The following is a 23,237-nucleotide window of genomic DNA, read 5'->3' as shown; positions in this document are numbered from 1 at the left end:
CATATCTATTGCTATTCTAATGTTCCATTCCTTGAGCTATGTGAATTAATGATTTTCATTGTATAGCTAATGGTAATCTTTCCTCACTGGTGCTATTTTTCGGGGAGGAATGAGTTGCTTTTGTTCTATTTACAGTAATGGTTATCTTGCACTTCATTTCCATTTCATATTCACTGGTATTTTAATTTAATTTCTTGGACTAGGTGAAATAATGTTTTTAATTTTTATTGCATCCACACTTACAGAAGCCACATGGATTTCCAAGGTCACAGTTCATTCTACTGTCTGCCAAATACAGGAACTGGACCTCTTGCACCTGGGTCTCCTATTTTCTCTTCAGAGGCTCTTCTTTGTCTTTACTCCTAAACTGTCTGTTTCTTCTATTCTCTTCAGAAGCTCTCCAACTTTGTCCTTGTTCCTAAATTGCAATGCAGGTTAATTTAATTTAGTGGGTTCTCAAACAACAAACTATTCTAAAACAAAACAATTTTTTATATAAACCAATTATAGTAACCATAAGCTCCAGTACCCTCCTCTCTTTCCCCTACTCTTCAACAAGGGGGTTGGCATTAAAGAATGAGAGATGTTGTAAGTGGACAGTGGACTGCAGGCTGAACATCTGTGGAACCTTTCTTTCAACTCTTTATTCAAATATAAGTGGGTTAGATTTATATGGAAAATGGGTAATTATTTGTGGTTTGTGTAACACTTTTTTTGTCTTATTATTTCTAATTCTGCTTTTGCACTCCCTTCTCTCCTTACAAAGAATACCATTCAAAATGTTCCTAATTCACTGTCCCCTTGCTCTTTTCTTCTACTTTATCACAAAACTCCTGTAACTCTTCTTTTATCTTGCGTTTGACATTAGTCGCTGTAAAATTAATGTATGGCAGAGGGAAAAATTGAGCTAGCTTCTGCAAAAAATCCCAAGATAACCCTTCTAACCATGTCAAGCTCAAAACATACCAATAAAACTAAGCAGTAAAACTAAAAAACTACTACCAGGCATGCTACTCTAAAACTCCTGGACAAGGCATGGGTTTTTTATTTTGTTTTGGGTTTTACAGATAAAAACAATTTTCCAAGAGATTTTGAACGAATACTAAATATTTCCATACAGTGGAAATATACATACATTTTTCTAGGTCACTGAGCCTCTCGAAGAAAAGATTCTGTTATTACTCTCATTCCTTAATATATACTACCTGATCATCTTCCAAATCAACTACTCAGGAAATTCAAAATTACAGCTACTCTTCTCCTTACTTGGCAAATCCAAGTGGTCTGCAATACCCAAATTATTATTTTAATTTGTAATGGCAGCTTAACTTAAAACCTTTCCAAAACATCAAAGCATAATTTCTTTACCATCTTTAATTTCAAGGCACTTTTTGGTGTGACACATGTACTTTTATCTTCATTTCAATATAGGGAAGAAACACAAAAACTTTTTAAGACTTCATTGCGTTTGGTAAAACAGCAAGATTTCATATTACAAAATATGAGTGCACTGTCAGTCCCTGTTAAATTCAATACTTGTCAACAGCTAATCATTCCAAACATTAGACAATGGCAACCTATCATAAGAAGCACCAGGATGGTATGGAAAGTGTTCAACTGCAGCTTGTAAGTGTTCTAATGCATTACTGAGCTACATCTACTGATTGACCACTAAGCACTTTACTTCAAGAACTGTTTCAATCAATGGGTGCAATGATTATGCAATGCTACCTCCACTTAAAATTACAAATAGTAACATCTTACATATAATGTAAAAATTTGGAAGTGGTTATACTTCCAAAGCTGCCATTGTCAGTAAAAATTAACACTACAAAACCAGTTTGCATTTTAAGAAAATAAAGGATTAAAATTTTTCAAGCCATACTACTGACTTGAGAAATTAAAATTACCTTTAGGAGCCACATATCACATTTTCTTATCAGCAATAAGCAACTGCATATGCACATTTATCAGTTTACTATGTACAAAGTTTTCCTGGCAAAGTGTATGACATGAGATGTGGCCAGTCTTTATCCATTTTAAGTTACCTCTTACTTTCTACAATATGATACATTTCTAATCCTCTCTAGAATATTTTAAGTTCCCTCTTACTTTCTACAATATCATACATTTCTAATCCTCTCTAGAATATGTTTCAAGTAAAATACATTTTATATGAAAATGGCAAATCTTACGATATCCAAATGATAACATTCTGTATTATTACTGAGAGAATGAAAAAAAAAAATTCAAAGCTAAGTACAGTTCTGAATAAAGAGATCTTACTTATCTTTTCACGCCTTAAATTCATATCCGGTAATTTCCATCACAGATGATACTCAAGCTCAACTTGGTGCTCAAGAAAAAATTGGTTTTATAGTATACTTAATTTCTTCTCGACAAACTGGACACTTAGACAAGTTAAGGGCACAAGAAGCACATGTAGCCATGTGTGAACATGGAAGAAATACAATTGACATATCTGCATTCAGGCAAACTTTACACATGACAGTCTCTCTGGCTCTATCCAGTTCTTCTCTTAATTTATCACCTGCAACAAGGAAAATTTAGGTTATATAACACCTGGATCTAGTTCTCAGACAAAATCAATTTCTTATCATTATAGGACACAATGTTTTTACACAATCATGACAATATGTCGGACTTAAAAGGCCAGCACTAGAATTAATAATCATACCCTTTGAATCATTAATGAATAAATATATAAATTAGAATCTTTACCAAAGGTCAGGTTCTACTAACTGAGACAATTTAAGTGTTAAAACTGATTTTTATGATTGTTAAAAATTCTTATGGTTTAGCATATTCACAAAAATAAGTACTGTACAGGCAGTCCCCGATTAACGGTGGGCTCGGTTAATGGCGATCCGGTTTTATGGTGCTTGTTTAGTGAAGAAAATCGGTAATTTTCGGCATAAAAAATCGCTGATTTCTGCTTATCGGCACCGATAATTGGGTATTGGCGCCGATACATACCTAACAGAGGCGTCGAAAACTGAAAATTGGCACTTTTCATCCCGATAAGCCCAAGTATTGCAGAAACAGTGCCGAAAATCGCTGATTTTTAGTTAACGGCGATTTTCAGTTATCATCACACCCCGAAGAACGGAACCCAGCCGATAACCAGGGACTGCCTGTAATTTTTTTAAGGAAAACTCAGTCAGAGGATGGTAGTGCAATTACGTGAGACTTCCTTGCTTTTTCCTCTGATGATGCAACAAGTATCCAGGCCAGCCTCTTCCCTAGCAGGACCCCACCCATATATCACCAACTCCTATTACCAGTAATTCTATGCTGTGGTGCTTAGAAGTTTTTATTCATGTTAATTGTTATAAAAACTTTTATTTTTATTTTACCTTATTAAATTATGCACCTTACTTCCTTAATTTTTCACCAAGCTACCCTTTTTCTACTTATAGTACATGCTTACTTGACTTAAACAGTCAAATGACCTTATACATCTTCCACTTCTACATGCTATCTTAAAAACATACATACACACATACATACATACACACACACACATATATATATAATATATATATATATATATATATATATATATATATATATATATATATATATATATATTTATATATATATATATATATATATATATATATATATATATATATATATATATATATATATATATATATATATATATATATATATATATATATATATATTTATATATATATATATATATATATATATATATATATATATATATATATATATATATATATATATATATATATATATTTTATATATATATAATATGTGTGTTTTGGCACTATGTATGTATGTTTTTAGCACTTGCCTGAAAACCAGTGATTTTTTGGCGCTGATTTCTGCTTATCGGCACCGATAATTGCATATTGGTGCTGATATATACATAACACATTTTCAGTTATCGCGATTTTCGCTTATCTTCACACCATCAGAACGGAACCCCACCGATACCCTGGGACTGCCTGTATATATGTATATGTATGTATGAATGTACTGTATATTATATATATATATATACATATATATATATACATATATATATATACATATACATATATATACAGTATATATATACATACACACACATTATATATATATATACATATATGCATACATATATATATATATACCCCGTATTCGCAGGGGATGCATACCACAACCCCCCGCGAATAGATAAAATCTGCGAATACTTAAAACCCCTCTAAAAACACTTAGAACAGCCCATTTTGATAAACGCAAAAAAAACCCCGAAAAAATGCTTACACCCGAGTATTTTAATAGTTTTATAAAAAAAAATGCATTTATTCATGAAAATTATATGAAAATACAGTAATTAGTGAATACTTCTCAGTGAAAAATACTGCAAATGGGCAAATTTTCCATGAATAATGGGTAGATATGTTCTACAGAGAAATCTACGAATGTGTTAGTCCGCGAATTGTGAGAACGCGAATACGGTGCCAATGACACCAAAAAACCAGGGAATGGCAATAAAAATATCATTTATCATCGAACCGAATACAACAATATATTCAAGGAAGAGAAAAGGCGATCACCAACATCATCAAGAGGGGAATAACACCTAAAGCCCCATTCGAACAGGTCCATGTATGCATTTACTGCAAACCGAATTTAACAGCTTCTCTCATAATGAGAAATAATACCAGCCCGAACCCAGACAAGGAAGACAGTACCAACATTGTTTACCGCTTTACCTGCCCAGAGAGGATGTGCCAGTCCTCCGAAAAAATGTACGTTGGTCTAACTTCCACCACACTAAAAAGATGCCTACAGGCCCATCGAAACAATGGATCTATCCACCAACACTATAAAGACCATCACAACCGGACAGCTACGACACAAGAGGTAGTGGAGAATACAGATATCATCTACACAGAACATAGTTGCTGTAGATTAATCATAGCTGAATCTGTTTGCATTTTACTACATAAACCTACACTGAACAGACAACTAGAAGTGGAAAGATCACTCATATCTAGCAGATGCCCTACAACATACAACACTAACATAAGAAACAACCATAACAACGGCAGCAACACCTTTTAAATCACATACTTTCTCTCTCCTCCCCCACTTTTCTGCTCCTCCTATCCCCGTAATCCGTATACCTGCATTTACATTTGTTGTCTGTTGCTACCAGAACATGTGATTTTGTTTTCATTATTTTTCACTGAGTAAATTATGTTTTTATTATAAATTTTTTTGTATTGTAACTTTTATAATGGTAAATAAATTAAAATTGTTTATTTTGTGCTTATTGATATAATAATAATTTATTGTATTATTATTGTTTTGGACGCTACATATCTGTCCACACACTGTAACAAAACAACAAGACGCTATGTCCAAATTATACACTTTGAAGAGGTCATGACAAGAACAGCTGTGGTGTTGTGTTTTTAGTAAATGGAACAGAGAGTTAATCTTCGTTTTTTTGTCCATCAACTGAATTTGGAAGATCGGGTAAGATTCAGAAAATATTGTCAAACTAATTAGAAGTTGATCAACGGTCAAAAAGCCATAAAATTCAACAAAATTTGCTAAATCTCACAGTGCAAATAGGATCATAGGTTGTGCAACTAGACATAATATGCTCAGTCAAACGAGCTAGAGGTTGCTTCATAAAACCCAAAACATTCTTACCTGATCTGCAATTTTCCCTGGATATTAATGCCACCAAGAGATCGATTCCAATCAAGGAGCAAGGCTCTCATATGTGCTTATTGAAAAGCAGCCTTGCAGAGAAGACTGCTTCAGCTTCAGCCAGAATGAAATAAAAGCAGTATGAAGGGACCCCTGTGCCTAAGTCTGAAAGCCCCCAAAATGACAGTTAATTAAAATAAATACCTTAATGATATAAAGGTATACTCCTATACAAAAGTACCTTCATGTACCCAATAAAATCAAAACCCAGGATTTAAAATAAAGAGCCTGAACTCCTCTTTCTTCACTTAAGGAAATGACTTTACCTGCTACTACTAGTGGACTACGGGCTGTACAGTTTTCAGACGTGATTTCTGTATACTTAGGGTAGTGAGCAGCAAAACCCAAATTGCACTTCTACTGCACCACATTAATTACCTCCTCAAGAGACAAATTTGTCATAAAACTAAGTGAAGCAGCAACAGCTCTTTATATCATGAGTGTTTACCTTCAATAAAGGTGAGAGAGCTGGAAATAGTTTCTCAAGTGGTAGCCCTATCAAATATTTAACAAAGGATGACATCACATCCATATGCAGTAAATGTGCCTCACTGTCGAACTTCTCAGTTCCAGAGGTCCTTTACTCCTCACACCATTGAACTGAGGAACAGTCTCCCTGAGGATGTTGCTCAACTGGAACCTCATAACTTCAAGCGAAGATGCAATGCATTAGGCAGTCCCCAGTTAACGGCGGGGGTTTCATTCCCTGCCAAGTGCCGCTAACCGAATATCGCCTCTAACCGAAAATCGGCAATAATAGCGCTGAAAACCCCACGTAAAGGCGCTGTGAACCAGATATTGATGTCATTAACCAGAGATCAGCACCGAAATCCCTGCTTGATGGCGCTGTTAACAGGAGATGGGCAACAAAATCCCAACTTAACAACGCAGTTAACCGAAAATCGGCACCGAAACTCTGGTTAACAATATTGCTAGCCTAGCACTGTAACATCAAAATGCTGTTAACCAATGCTACCGGTAAGCAGGGACTGCCTGTACTATCCTAATGCTATTCTCCTTACATTTTAATACATTTTATCTACAGTAAACCACCCGTATTTGCGGGGGATGTGTACCACACCTCCCTGTGAATAGCTGGGACTGCCTATTTTGATAGTTAAAACACAAAAAAAAACTAAAAATGCTTATACAGGTACTATCCTACTTACGATGGGTTAGTTTCCAAAAAAGACTCCATTGATTGTTGGAAAAACATATCTAAAATATAGCCTAGCCTACACTGGGGTATTCAGTACCATGTATACTGTACATATATGGTAGCCTAGCCTATACTATAAAGTATACTCTATACATACACGGTATAGTAATTATTAATATCAGTGAATTCTGGAGGTTCATGCAGAGTGATTTATGATAATTCAATACAAAGGGAAATTAAATAACAAACAAGAATTAGCTTAGCCTATACTATGGTATATCGTATACATATACGGTAGCGTAGCCTACATTATACTGTACTCTATATTCACATATCGTATTATACAAACATCAACATAACGAATATACATCTTTTCCATGGATCTTTTAAAATGTTGTCTTAATTCTCTGTGTCCAATAATATTGTACATATTTCTTATATTGCTTTTGTATTATAAATTGCAATCATAGCGATCAACATTTTGGTTTGGAAATCGTTTAGGCGGTGTTTATTTTGCCATGTTTAACTCAGTTCAGAGCGCTTTTCTTCCTCCTATTAGTGTAAATGAATCTCTAGACACTTGATTTATATGGGGTAAGGTTATTTTTCGTTACACTATACAAAGTGTTTTTAAGATAAAATATAACTTAAATATGTCTTGTTGTGAAATTAATTTAGCTATTTTTTTCATTAAGAGATGACGTTGGCTGTTTGGGGGCATGTTTGTTTTGTGTAGAAAAAATCAAGATTCCGTTCGCTATTTTCACTTGATTTCATCATAATACGAGCTTTACGTATCTATCGTTTATCGGCGTAAAAACAGCAGTACAGTAATGTGTTCTTTCATGCCCAGTAGTTTTAATTAAAATACTTTCTTTCCAATTTTAATTATGATCGAATTTCATCCATGTTGCCGATGCACGATAATTTATATTGCCGATGCACGATAATTTATAGTCATTAGCACCTTGAACATTGTTTTCTCAGCTTCAGCTACAACTTGCAGCTTAAATTTAGCAGTATATTTCCTTGCTGATTCTGTTATCCATACCGAATAAGGGTATAATGTAAAAATATATCAGTCCTGTTCTAATTAATGTCATTTGTACCGTAACCTACGGTAATTGTGTATTACCGTATGATGGTTGAAATACAAGCAAAAGGGCTGTTGTTATCCGATTCGGTAATAAACAAAACAACAGTTTCTCGGTTGGTTGTCTATGGCTGTACGCATTTACGCAAGAGTATAACGTTACTAGCAATACTTTTATCATTCTCTGTTACTTTTTTAGCTAGAAGATGGGATAAAGAGTTGGAGGTCTATTGTAATTTGGTCTCTCTCGCTGCCTGTACGCTGTTGCCTGCACCCACGCGAAATTTAAAAATATTTTATAAACACTGTCGTATCGGTATTAATTGCTTACCCCATTGCAAAATCGAATTAACGTTAAGGTGAAATATCATAACTCGAGCACTACCAGAGTATTTAAAAACTTTTATCACAAAAAGTGCATTTAGTCATGAAAATGAGATGAAAATACGGTAATTAGTGAATATTTCTCAGTGAAAAATATTGCGAATGGGCGGATTTTCAGCGAATAATGCGTATATATGTTCCATAGAGAAATCCGCGAATAGTTGAGTCCGTGAATCATGGGACCGCGAATACTGGGGGCTTACTGTACTTAGTAATTTAATAGTAATTTAATTTTTCTTTTTAATAAGTGAGATCTCTTCTTTCTGTATTTCCCTTTACCTTCTCTCACTTCTTCTTAATGAACATCACATCCTTTGGGAGCATGAATTTCAAGTCAATAGCCCCTGTGGGCTTATCCCATATGAATAGGGTCCATTTTTTGAAAAGTAAAACAAATAAAAAAACTGACACGAGCATGTTAGGTCTCTAACACCAAAATATAAATGGCTAACTTTGCCCTTAAAGGCTTTAACCTACCCAAATAAATCTTAATTGCCCTAACAATTCAGGGGAGTGCTTTTCCTTCATTCCTCACTGAATAGGTAAAATTTGGAATTTTCATGGTCTCGGTAATAACTTAACCGTATCATCATCTGTAGCTCAAAATAAATAGGGACTTCAATCACAACCAATCAGCATCTCCTTAAGGTGCAGACCATTAAACAGACTGCACTGCATGGATCTATAACCTTGAATAGCAGACACAAAAACTCTTGCTATCTCTAAGAGAGCAAAAAAACTTTGATTTCAGCAGAGGTACAGACACTGGAAATCCCTCTAGAACAGCACCCACAGCAACACACAAACTGCTGCTTTTGATACAAGGCCAAGGTTGTCCCTTTCTTCAATTAAGGATAGATTCTAAGATACTGCAGAAAACCCCCTTGCCCTGAGGAGACAGCTGACAGTCTCCAAGTAGTCAAGTGTTGCATGCAGAAGCTTTGGTGGTACTACATGGCATGCAGTAGTTTCAACAGATCTTTTGTTAATGAATGAATACGAGAGAGATCTCCCACAAGAGCTAGAAGGTCCATAAACCATTCCCCCTGAGGCCACTAAGGTGTTGAGAGTGTCACTGTGCAATTTGTTGTATGTGGAACTTGATCAATACTTTCTTTATAATTGCTAAAGGGGGAAAGGCATGTGTCTAAACTAGACACATCTCAAAGAAACGTGCCCACTGCCCAAGCCTAAAGGTCCTGGAAGGGGAAGCAATAGACTGGCTGTTCCTGTTCAACCATATTGCTAATGCACCTGAGTTGGAGTGCCCCACCAATTCCACTACGCCTGTAGGACTTGCAAAGTAATGAACACTCCGTAGGCAGAAGTTGTCCTTTCCTGATCAATCAGTCTGCCAAAACATTGTCTTTCCCCGGAATGAACTGGGGAACCAATACTATGTCCACCCAAAGAAATAATCTTTCCACTAAATATTAATACTATGTCCACCCAAAGAAATAATCTTTCCACTAAATATTAAGAACATTGTCTACGACCTCAAGCCACCCTGGCTCCTGACGTATGCCAAGGTCATATTGTCTGAAAGTATCACTTACCTAGTTTCTGACCATATAGCTAAGAGTTTGAGGTTAAATGGGACTCTTTTCTTCTGAACACCACATTCTTGACTACTACTCTATGTCACCCAAACATACTCCCAACCTCTCATTGACCTGTCAACGGAAAAAAGGTCCAGTCTGGTTTCACTATTCCTAGGGATAAACATGTGAGGAGTCTTCAACAGTCTTTCCACCATGCTAACACCTCTTGAAGCTTTACCAGGATTGAAATTAAATTGACTCTGGAAGAGAATTCCTGTTACAAGTCTCTTTCACATAAAAATGAATTGGCTGCCTCCTGAGCCTTGCTATTCCGACAAATTCTCCAGTGAGGCTATGTGACCCAACAGAGAAAGCCATTGTCTTTTAGAAAGCTTCCTTAAAGGCTAAAATTCTTTGAGAAGATACAGAAGTGTCTATTCATTTCTCCAACAGAAAAGCCTGGAAATTGGGAGTCTACCCTCCATCCCCATACAAAGAAAGGACTGAGTCAGGGAAGACTAATGAAAATTATAATGCCCAGTGACTGTGCCAGACGAAGCAACAAATCCTTGACCTTTGGAATCCCACTGAAGGAGTTGGCCAACATGAAGAAGTCATCTATGTAAAGAAGAATTCTTCTGTCTAAAAGATAACACCATCCCCTTATGGTGACACAATTCTTGTGAATACTTTGAGACACCATACACAGGCCAAAACAAAGCACCTTGAACTGGTATACCTTCCCTGCAAATACAAATCGAAGGAACTTGTGTGAGTGAGGATTTAATGGTGCATAGAATAAACGCATCCTTCATATCTACTGAATTATCTAGTTATTCTTTTGGAAAGCTGCTAGATTTGTGCTGGATAATCCCACAGACAGCAAGGACAAACAAATACAGTTGTTGAATCTCAATATGTCTAACACTCAGTGTCAATATCCAGATGCTTATGGTGCTACAAAAAAAATTACTAAAATCCTGGGTATTTATAAATATGCACCTTATTGCATTCTTCTCTAACCAAGATACCTCTTTTTGAAGAACAAGATATTTCTCCTGATGGTGAAGATACAAAGGGAAGGCTTTAGATGATACCAGTCGAGGGGAACCAGAAAAAGAATTTTACATCCCTCCTTCAGTATCTCTACTACCAAAGGTTCTGCAACTAAGTCTCCGCAAACATGCTACAAGGCCTGTACAGCTACCCTCCTACTTGAACTTAATGGTTAAAAGTATTCTCAAAAGGTATTAGCAGCTGAAAAAGAGTCCAGTGAGAAAGAGGGACAACTTTTAACAGGAGGGCCTGAAAGAAGAGAAGAGGCAGGCCTTTTCACTTCTGACTTGAGATTGTCTATGAAATTCTCAGTTTATATCCTTCCTTATTGAATTCAAGAGTTGGGTTGAGGAGACGACTCAAAGGAGAAACCAAAACAGTTGTCATCTCCTGTGCAGGAGACACCTTTTATGAAAGACATAAGCATAATTGTTCTCTCTTCTTCAATACTGGTTAATACAAGCATGCTAACTTTCACCCACAGTGTCTGACATGGCCTTAACCATGCAAATCAAAAACTCTAATGACTCTTCCCTTGCTATATTCTAGCTGGTGCCACAAACTCCTTAAGCAGGTGCAGAGTACAGGTGATCATACTGAGTGAAGGTTCAGCAAAGATAAAACTTCAACACCTCTTAATAGGGACCTGGACAAACTCTCCACCCCAGGATTGTCCAAAGCACTTTGCCAGTCTCAAGAGCACATCTCTTCAAAAGGACTTGATAGGCAAAGAAAAACGAATCTTTGACAGAAGAAAGTTTAAGAGCTGGTAAGGCACCTGAATCATATGAGGAGGTAACTACATAAACTATGACAAATGCTGGCATTCATAACAGAAGCTTTGTAAACCACTGCCTGAAAAATCTCATTGAGTTGCGTCTAATCAAAGGAGAAAATCTGTGCTTCTTCAAGGAATTAATGGGAGCAAAAACGGTTCAAGATAACAGACACCTAGTCTCTACTGAACCTCTTTTCTCCACTAAATGAGGATAAAGTGAAGCACAACTCTCCAACAAGCACCAGGGAACAGAAGGAGGCTCCTCCACTTCAATCTCCTCTTCTGCCAGAGAAGGAGTCGGTACGACAGCAGACAACTCCTCAGAACTGATGTCCGGCTATACTGAAGGGGAAACTCAGGAAAACACCAACTGTTGTGGTTCACCTGAGACAACACAACACAGGTGAGCAAGAGAAGATGAAATACCACTAGGAGCCATAGAAAACAGGGAAGGATGGGAGAAAGGAGGAAGACAAGTGCCAACAGCACCTGACAACTCTGCCTTACATGAAACAGTCTCGACAAATTTAATATCACTCCCAGAAGGTACAGCCTTGGATAATAAAACAGCTATAAATGCATCTAATTTAGAATCAACCGAAAATTTTGTAACAAAGATAGAACTGGAAAAGAAACATTAGCAGTAGTGGAAGGAAGACAACCACCGACAGCCAAAGAAAATTGATGTAAAGATTGAACAGGTGCATTTCAAGAAAAAAGATGAATGGCAGACAAGGATTTATAATAAGAATAGAAGTAAAAGATTAGTTCATCAATTAATTTAGTTAACATTACATCATAATTAGAAGACCTCACTATGAACATTATTTTTCCATAACACTGTCTACACCTATAGTACTAGTCCTGGCAATGCTAACATCCCCACTACTAGATACCAATGACGGTGAAGTTTAAATAATGATAATATTTGCATTTCCGAAAAATAATCCTTTGGTGACTGCACTAAATAGGTATTGGAATGTGGTAAATGAGAGGAAGGTGACAGAGGGCACAGGAACACATCGCCCCCAGAACTGACCCGGTTGCTTGGCAGCAAACTCTTCCGAATGTCACAGGGTGGTCCTGAGTTCGGGCTACAAAGACAAGGGCACTGACACCTTACCTCTCTAAGAGGAACACAAAAAAGACTGCACACTATGAAAGGACAAAGAACAGTTCCCTATAATCTGTTAAATCTTTAACCTACTCTAAAATCAAGTTCACATCCTGTTCTAACTTTGCAAAATGGCTTTCCTAAACCAAAATGAGCAGAAGGTTGAGCTAAAGAAGTCACCAGTCTACTAAAGGAGAAGGAGAGAAAAGAGCCTGAGACTGAGTAGACAAATGAAAGCAAAGGCACTTGAGAAGGAGAAAAGGCAGATTATATCCTGATTCAACTATTATCCCTACGTTCCTAACATCTATGTTCAAGATCACACTCTGGACACCTACAACCAGCACAATAGTGTGCCTAATTCAATATTTACATCCTGCTAACAGAGTAATTATCTATAAAGCCTGACATTCTCGCTTTGCTTCCTGTGGAAGACATCCTAAAGAACAAAGGCTCAAATACAATGCCATGAAAACAGCTATCAGCCAAGCCAGTGAAATACACTGATAACCACCCATAGCTGGGAGCAAGAAGAATCCTGACAAGAGCTAAAACATTCAAAACACACCTGATGGAGAACAGGTGAACTAGACAGTTATCAAAGTCAGCTCAGTAATCTTCTTTGTGAATGCTAACTTGCCTGCTGGCATGAAGATATAACTATCTTTAACAGTACGTCAGATTCATCCCAAATAATAAATTTTTGTTTGACAGTTGACCATTTCTCTGTATGCTGTATCAAAGAAAAAACAAGAAATTAACCAAAAGTCCATGGAAGTTATAAAACTTAACTGGAAAAGTAATTCCTAAGTAAATCATTTTATGGTACACTTACCTGATTTGTCTTCCCCAACTGAAGCAACTTTCTTCACTCCAGATGATGGCAGCTCACAGGAGAGTGGCATTACTTTCTTTTCCTCACTGAAGTCTGTCTGAGCTGACAGTGGAGAACTGCTTGGCAGGTAATCCTGGTTTTCTAATGCAAAACTACCATTTGCAGAAGACTGCTGCAAGCCATTACCTCCACTCACTACTGAGGAAGGCGTAATTTGTGAAGTGTTTTGAGACATAGGGCGAGGGAGAGGAATTATAGGAACATGTCTCTTTAACTGGGGAAGTGGTACAATGGGTGACGAAGTGGTTTGGCGTGGAAGTTCCGGAAGGGCAGCAGCAATGTTGTGAGGCATACTGGAAGTTGAATTAGTTGTTGAGGGCGAAGTTGACACACTGGCATTATTAACATTTGATGACACTTCATCATCATTACCCTCCAAATATGTCTCTTCTAGAAACATTCTAGTCTTTTCTTCCACATATTCAAACACTGCTGTTGCACACTGTTCAGTGTTGAAAAATGGTATCCCTGTAGTTTCAACTCTTTTACGCAGTACTTCCCTAATATGAGCTTCAGGGAAATTCAAGGCTTTTACTTCACACATAACATCTAGCTCCATTAAAGAATCCAATTCACTCTCACTAATGATGAAGTTTTGTGGACTGTTAAAGTTTACACTTAATTCACGTTTTTGCACCTGAAAGAGAATTAATTTTCATGCATAAAAAACAGTGGTCTAATTAAACTATATCATTATACAGTTCTGTAATGATGATGATTCAAGAATTACAGCAGCTACCAATCATAAATACAATCTACATTCAAAGTGCATGTGATCCTCTTTGATCATCAAAAATGTTTGCCACTTTGTCCTATAATATTTTAGTAGCAGAACGAGATACAATGGTTCAAAGTAGGTTGGACAAGGAAATAGTTATCCACTGAAATACTACCACTAGGGTTAATAAGCCAATGCTAATGCTGGCTAGCCAGTTGGATGTAGGACCCCTTACCATAGGCATGATTTTTTCCCTTTGCCAAAACACACATAAAAAATTTGGGCATATTCTTTAAACACTGTCTTTCTCTAAACATCAGACAATACTGAATATACTACACTTTACTTTTTCATCATCTTCAAAATTCTTAGCCTGTAGGTTAAAAAATAACTCAAAAGCCCTCAACAGCATGTCCAAACCCCAGAGAAAATTGGGTGGGTTAGTTTCTCAGTAAGGGTACATGAAACTTGTAAAAAGATAACTGCTCCAAAGTTGCACAAGTTCTCAAAACAAAATAGCCCAGTACACAGCAACCTTCAAGTCGAAGGGTGCAAAGAATCTCCAAAGAAGATAAAAAATACACAAGCTCACCACAAATAAGCACTATAAATGACATCAATAATAGCAAAAAACCAAAGGATTTTTGGAAATGCTGAATGAAGAAATGTGGATATTTGTTCAGTTCAGAGGGTCAAGGCAGTGGCACAAAATCTACAGGTACTGAAGTGGACAAATATAAATTCCAGTGGTAAAGGTGAGGCAAGACATGTTATAGGCATACTAGTCAAGTGGGAAAGTCTTTGAAAGAATATTATCAATTCATACTTGAAAGGTAGTCTATCAGAAAGATTTTAATGAAACTAGCAAAGGAAATTAAAGCCGGATAATGGTCACTACCATAAATGCTGTCACAATTTCTGTCCAAATCTATTTACTAAGTTTCAAGAGCAAAGTGTGATATCCATTGATGAAATAGTCCCTTGTGCTGTTGGAAACCATGTATTTTTTTTCTTTTTGTTACTGAGACAGCACAGGCTATTTGAATTCATAATCTGTTCTACTGTATTACATTTGCTGCAAGATCCAGTGATATACAATTGTAATCCCAATTAGGGATCTAAGCATTGAAACTGCCAATTATAAAAAAGGGTTCTTGATGATCAAATACTAAAACTGTACTTGTAAATTATTTAAATTATATATATAATTTTCATTTGGTTGATTACAGCGAGTTGCAAATGGTATAGTTGAGGGGACACTATACATCCTTACGATGCAATCTGGCCTGAAGACCATTTAAATTCCACTGCATTATATAATCAATATCTTCTGTATGAGTGGTGAGGTTTTTAGTTTACAAATGAGGTTTTTAGTTTAAAAAAGGACATGTTTTACTATTTATCTTACTGTAATTGGAGTTACATTTTTGTTGTACTTTACAAATTTCATTTCCAGTAACTGGTTTAGTATTCTTGGGATTAACAGTTTCATTACCAGTTTTTCATACATTTTTGGAATTCCTTCTACAAATTTACTTACATTTGTTTATCTTAATAATATATAAAAATGCTGATACACATGCATCCTTTTTCATGACATTCTATATTTCAGCATTTATTAAGCTATCTTTTGTTATATTCTTGTTTTCTTTGCAGAGTTCAATAAAATAAGTCTTGCATTTGCACATCATCTTTCCAGCTTGTTTTCCTTATGAAATTTTGCTGTGGTAAGTACTGGTGTTGGACTGATTAAATCTCTCCTTACACATTCATTTTGATCTATGCTTTCTTTTTCCTTTGGTATACCTTTATTTTGGGTAGAATCCACTGACTGGTTTGTTTTTCAAGATGATGGATTAATTTTGTTTTTTCTTTATATCGACCGATGTCTTTCAGTATTTTTAACTTTGGTTTGACAAGAGGAACAGTTTCATTATGGTCATTAATCTGTTTCTTAGTTTTAGAGCATTCTTTATAATGGTATTTTGTTATTATACTAATCAGAAACATTTTGGTGATTTTCTTCTAATTTCTCTATTATTATTATTATTATTATTATTATTATTCAGAAGATGAACCCTATTCAATATGGAACAAGCTCACATGGGCCACTGACTTAAAATTCAAGCTTCCAAAGAATACCATTAACTTAAAATTCAAGCTTCCAAAGAATATAGTGTTCATTAAGAAGAAGGAAGATGAGATGAGGGAAACAGAGAAAGAAGAGATCTCCTATTAAAAAAGGAAAAAAAAAATTAATAATCAATAAATATACAGTACCTAATAAACCATTTGCTTGTTCTACAGTATGTTACATGATGATTTTGACTTTAGCTACTTTTTGGGTAATGGAATTGTAAAAGGCTTTTAGCTGGGTCATTATACCCTCTTACTTGCAGGTAAAGTTCAACTATCTTATGGACATTCCAGGTCTTCTTGAAGTATTTTTAGTTACAGCACATGTTGTAAATATATAATGTGTAAACCCTAGATCTTGCATGGTGATTCTGACTACAGCTTATGCAAACTGGTTCGCCACAGTTCCACATTGTTGTGTGATTATTTAATCAACAGTATTCACATCTGGAGTTATGATATCTTTACGCTGTGTCCATGTTTACTGCAATTTTTTCACTTTAAGGATTTAGTTACATACAGTCTTACTTCTCTATTTTGACCCAAAATTTTAATATTCAATGGAAGGTCTGGTCCTTCAAATTCTTAGGAAGAAGTTAGGTATTTGCAATGTTACTTGTAATTAGGTACTGTACGTAAGGCCTCATATATCTATAATTGATAAAATCAATGCAACCTGTTTTAGGTCATTTGTCCTGTTTCTAGAATACTGTTCTCTGGTGTGGACATCTGCCTCTGCCAGAGATTTATCTCTATTAAACAGAGTGGTTTGTGGTGGTAGTTTCTGTTTCCTAATATTAGCAGTTACGACTTGAACCACTGATGGATAGCCTCGTTTGTCAATTTTTCGTAAGGTGTATTTTAAGTGAAAATGACATTTGCTGAACAACAGCACCAGTAGGTTGGAAATGTGCCTCACTGTCAAATTTCTGTTCCAGAGGTCCTTTATTCCTCACACTGTTGGACCAAGGATGTTGTGAAATTAAAACCTCACAAGTTCAAGCAAAGATGCAATGCATTACTACCCTAAAGCAATTCTCCTTGTATAATTTACTTACATTCTTACTTGTTCCATATGAATTGGGTTCATCTTCTGAATACTACTGCTACTTTTGAAGTTTTCATTATTTTTCCTGTCTGGAAGTTCATAGATTTCACAGCCTTGTGCAATACTTTACCCTTCTTAAGAGTCTAATAATATTTTTCCTAACTGGTTCCCTGTATAATATTCACTGTGTCACGTTTTAATAGTCACTTTTGAGTTAGCTATACTGTAGATTGTATTGCCACATAACTCACAGACTGATTTTTGTTAGTTGCTCCGACTAACCATGTTATGCTTTTTAGCTGTCTTAAAAGTTATTCCAGCTGATGAATGTCTGTAACAGGTACTTTTCAAGTCTTAGTTATATTTGGTGTTCACTTGTTGCCATCAAGAACCTTGGCCAATTCTAATTTCCAAACAGTCAAAATCGGTGAAGGATGTATCCTGTATGAATTTACCTTCTCTCTTTTTTTGTGTTTATCTCAAAAAGTTTTTATAGTACAGTACCTCTACTTCTGAATTTTTATACTTGACTGGAAGATTCCAAGGGGAAAAATCAAGGGAGTGCCAGAGGCTGAGGGTTGAGGATTTATATTCATAGTGCAAAAATTTACTTAATTAAGGATGAGTTCCCTCAATCTAGGAAGCCCAACAAGAGGAGAGCAAAATTGCTGTCTTTAAAACGGCAGCTGCCCTATATATCAACCTTGTCCTCAGTGCCTTAAGGTTCATCAGTCAGTTAAGACTGAACCCAGTACAAAAGGTACGCTTGCACTTAATTTTTCTCCTTGCTTGATCAGGTCAGGTACTCCAACTTTATGGCAGGAGAGGCATGCCATCCAATTCCACCTTCCAACAAAGTTTTAAGAGTAGAATTTTCCAAAATCCAGATCCTCTATTGTGAAGTCTGTTTTGATACAATAAGGAAAAAATAAAAATGTTACTAAGAAATGAAAAAGAAAGGGCCTAACTACAATTCTTTAGGCCAGGAGCTGAGGTGCAAGGCTCCTAGGGCTTTGATGCCTAATGTTATCAATGCACTGGGACATCTTTTTAGCTGCTATTTTCTAAGCAACCCCAAAGATGGCAAAGGGGAAGGAATTGGGAAATACAATACTTTATAAAAGCTTAACCCTCTACCTGGTGCTGCTAAGTCTTGGGTGGCAGACAAGGCAAAGAACTATAATCTATAGAAGCTTAATTCCCTACTTAGTCCTATGTCCTGGTGGCAGGAAAGGCAGAACGGTACTTTACAAAAACCTAATACTCTATCTGGTCATAAGTCCAGGTCTGCATGCTATCATTATTTTCCTGAATTTCCTGACTGCTTCTCACCTCATGCGTAAGCAACATCTGATGAATAGACTGATAATAAGATTTGTTTTTACACTTCTTTCTTCTTTCCCTAACAAATTTTTTATTATTTCTCTTTCCCCAGTATTTCCTCTCTATATGTGGTTTCTATAGAAATAAGATATAACATGGATAAACTAGTAATTAACAGTAAACTGACATTAACAAATTTAAAAGTTAAAGTTATGAACTACAAGAGACCTTGGATCACTGTGCAACCATTAACACAGAATTAAACTAAAATGTGATGTTCAACAACATCATAAAAGACTAGTGGTTATAGATACACACCACAATAAAATATAAAGACTTATCTTCTCAAAGATTTGCTAGAGCAACATAAACTTATAAAACCCTACATTGCACTGCAAATACAATAGGGGATTGAGCTCCATATAGGTATCATCTGAGCTAGGATACCCATTCATACAAATCATCCTCAAACTCCAGGGCTTTTGTTCTCCTCATTTGATAGACCAGATCTTTCAGCGCATACTAATTCCTGACATATGGTCACAAAAGTTAAATGTTTTCAGAAAGTTTGCTCATGAATGTCGTCAAGTAGTCAAATCTAAGTTTTAGTAATTAAAGTTTTCCATACAACTCCTATAAGACTACTAATGCTATGAACAACTATTGTATTGACAAGCCTTCATAACTTACAAATCTAATCCTATGCCATGCTGATATGCATTACCTTAAAACTATTGATAAAACACGGAGGAGAAATTGAAATGCAACTATCCAGCCTATACATCACCAATTCTCAAGCCTCAAATGGAAAGTACACTATCAATCTTACATGATAAGCCATTCTCGTGGAAAGAATAAAATACTGTAAAACAAAAACAGACTTCCTGCCTGACATAACTAATAATGTTGTAACAAAGGCAATCAACTCTAACCAGCCACAACTGGTACAGTATACTACTTGATATGTGTGGACCTCCACTAATTAGCTGATCCATAATTGTCCTGGCTCTGTTCATGACCCAGATGACAAAAGCTTCTGTAAATTGTGGTTTGTATTATTAAGAATAATATTTACGTTTCACTTCATTTTCAAAATTGAAAAGAATATACAGTACTGATTTACATCTGAAACAACAACAAAGTTGGTTTACTAACCTTATCAACATATTCTTGACCCTTCGTTAAAAGAACATAACTACACTTTGGGTAAAAAATAGCATGCACCTCCCAAGGAACATCCCCGTTCTCCCAATTGCAAATTCCATTCCCACAATGGAAACATCGAACGTGGTCACCTGGCCCTGTGTCAAAGAAAAAAAAATAATATAAAAAATGTCCTAAAAACTAATGCACTTTAAATATATTGAATTTTTAGGCTTATGTGTATATATGGTACAATGCAGCATTACAAATTGATGGGATATATTCTACAAAAACGAAGTCATACAGACCACAATAGTAAAACCCAGCTTCTGCTAGTTCACAAGGCTGTTGTTTTACACCTTCTGGCCAACTTTTAAAGGAATTAGTGCGACTGTCTGAAGTGATGTATTCTTTGTGCCTTGGACCTCGGTACTCATGCAATCCAATATCTTTTAAATTGATCCCATTCTTTTTCTCGGTGATCTCTGAAATTTAATAAAAAATTGATATAAGAGACCAAGCAAACAAAAAACAGAAGACAAATACAGTGAAAGTCCTTCAATAGAAACTGTATTTCCTAGCATCAAAGATGCTAATTATTCCTGAAACAAGACTAAAATTTGCCTAGAGACTGAGGGTTATATTTTTCATAGGCCTATCCTAATCCCAGAGGAAGCTCACTTTGCTAGACAGTAATCAGACATTCTGCACTGTATATAAACTCTAAATGAATTTTCAATTTTAAAATTAATTTTTGAATACTTACCTGCAGAACTAATATTTGCATGTACTTTTCATGCTCGCAAAACTTACCAACACTGAATCCTAAAAATTCAATACAAACATAAAAATACCATATGTGTATGCATACCCATATAATACATCCACATATCTACACCTATAAATACATATTATGAGGAACTTAAGACCCAAAACAATAGGCAACAAGCCAGTTGGTCTCCATGAGATCAGACCGCTGTCGCTTGTTCCCGGTTGTTGAGGTAAAAACAACCCGCTCGCCCCCAGAGCTGGGGGAGCGACGGAGCTCCCTCCCACACCAAGCCATTCCGGCTTTAAGCAAGTGCGTCAACTGGCCTACTGGGCAAAAGTGGGGAGGAGGGAGGGTGCCTATTAGTTCTGCAGGTAAGTATTCAAAACTTAATTTTAAAATTGGAAATTCATTTGCTTTATACTAGCCTAATATTTGCATGATTCCCGACATTGAAAATTGGGTGGCGGGATGCAATTAATGGCACTCAAAACTGGCTTGTTGTGTAATTATAACCTTAAGATTCAGATGTCCAGTATCTTAAAAGTGACTTACCAAACTTCACAATGCAGGCTTGTGATGTCGCAGAAAAAGAAAATGTGGCTGATTGTCAGTTAGTCATTGTGTCAGTCCATCTGCCTAAGGTGGCCTATTAAGCTCCACACCAGGTCAGACAGCCACTCTCTCATGCCCCCTCCTCACAGACTCCGAAAGCTCAATCTCCCAGTCTTTGAGTTAAGGCAAGTGGCAATGACTGATATGTCATGTGAACTGGCAAGTACAGTATCAGGCTTCCAAACACGGACATACAACCTTTTTCTCTCTCCGTCAGGTATTGGCAAGTATCAAACCTCCATTCACTGACATCCCATTCATACAGCCTCTTATGCATTGTACATCAGCATACAAGTGGGATGATGAGAGAGACTCATTCACACAGCTTTCAGGTCTCTAATCTTACATGTGAGCCAAACTCACCTGACCATACATACCTCTATTATTCTATGTACAAGTAGCAGGGAGAAGTGAATGGTTAGGTTAAGATATCACACCGCCAGCAGCAACAATGGGATGAAGCGATCTTACAGAATCATATACATACTGTACATCTCTTAAGTAATGACTAACAAAAACACTACAGTATTCGATCTCTGTGTAGCAGCATTTAAAACTGACGGTATTGAAACATCAGACCAAAACAACATGGAAGTAGAATAGCCCCTAATACTATGTGGGCCTTTGTCCCTAGAAGAAGGAGGCTGATTCTGCCTATTTGACTAAGCCCCTGAAATTACCTCCCTCAGAAAAAAGGACAGCCTATCCTTGGAAAGTGGTCATGAATTGTTTCTTAATGAAACAAATAGAGATCTAGGTCTCTGCTCTACTGATTTAACCATGTCCATGTAGTACCTTAACGCCCTGACTGGACATAAAAACCTGTCTGGCTCTAGACCACTGACAAACGCAGCTAATGATAGATAACATATTCCCTTGGAAGAGGTCTGGATTCTGTCTCAGTTTTTGCTCTAAATTCTGGCAAATATGAAACTACCAAATCTTCTCCCTTCATTGCCACAAATGATGAAAGAGCATGAAGCTCACCAAGTCTTTTTGACGTAGACAGTGCCAAAAGGATAAGGGCTTTCTTCCTCAAAGACCTTAGATCAGCTGATCCCAGATGTTCATAAGGTGGGGCCAGTAAAGCTGCCAAAACTTCATTTAGATCCCACTGGGGCTGGTGAAGAGATCTCCTAGGGACTTCTACCTCGAATGAACAAAGAAGATCAGAGAGCAGATGATCCTCAAATACATCCTTATACCAGAATCTAAAAACAGATGTTACGATCGCTTTGTAACCCTTAATAGTAGAGACTGAAAAATGATATTTTTATGATAAAATAAAGTTTCACACATATACTTACCCAGTATTCACTTAGCTAAGAGTTTCTACTCGAAAGGCAGCTTAAATTTTGAAATTCGCAGTGGCGATTCTTTTGTTTTGTGTAGATGACAAGACCCTGCCCACTTTCAGGGTAAGAGAGACGAACAACTAAGCCAACAGATCAATTTGTTTAAGCAAAAAAGTCCATGCGGGGAGAGAAGGGCGGGCTCCATCCATAATTCCTGGGTAAGTATATATAAAACTTTATTTTATAATAAAAATATCATTTTTATATAAGTAACTTACCCAGTAATTACTTAACTGATTCTACACTGAAAGGAGGTGAGGAATCACGGACAGTAAAATAACAATCTACATATGAAAAGTTAATGACCTAAAAAAAGGCTAACATTGAGACAATGTTTGTTGTTTCCTTAC

The 23,237-nt window shown here is 36.3% G+C and overlaps 1 protein-coding gene across 3 annotated transcripts in view; it reads right to left on the bottom strand.

The window, feature by feature from the left end:
- Window positions 1-1,029: 1,029 nt before the first annotated feature.
- LOC136832162 (baculoviral IAP repeat-containing protein 7-like) overlaps window positions 1,030-23,237 on the bottom strand; it is a 99,847-nt gene continuing 77,639 nt past the window's right edge. For all 3 annotated transcript variants that reach the window (XM_067092889.1, XM_067092887.1, XM_067092888.1), the window contains exons 3-6: window positions 20,457-20,633; window positions 20,161-20,306; window positions 13,721-14,417; window positions 1,030-2,551 (exon numbers count right to left, since the gene is read on the bottom strand). In XM_067092889.1, coding sequence (XP_066948990.1) covers window positions 2,358-2,551; window positions 13,721-14,417; window positions 20,161-20,306; window positions 20,457-20,633 — 1,214 coding nt within the window. In that variant the 3' untranslated portion in view covers window positions 1,030-2,357. The remainder of the gene's footprint in view (window positions 2,552-13,720; window positions 14,418-20,160; window positions 20,307-20,456; window positions 20,634-23,237) is intronic.

This window comes from Macrobrachium rosenbergii, chromosome 49, assembly GCF_040412425.1.
Source record: "Macrobrachium rosenbergii isolate ZJJX-2024 chromosome 49, ASM4041242v1, whole genome shotgun sequence".
NCBI lineage: Eukaryota > Metazoa > Arthropoda > Malacostraca > Decapoda > Palaemonidae > Macrobrachium > Macrobrachium rosenbergii.
Note: the sequence above shows the minus strand (reverse complement) of the source record. Positions and strands in the feature narration are given on the sequence as shown.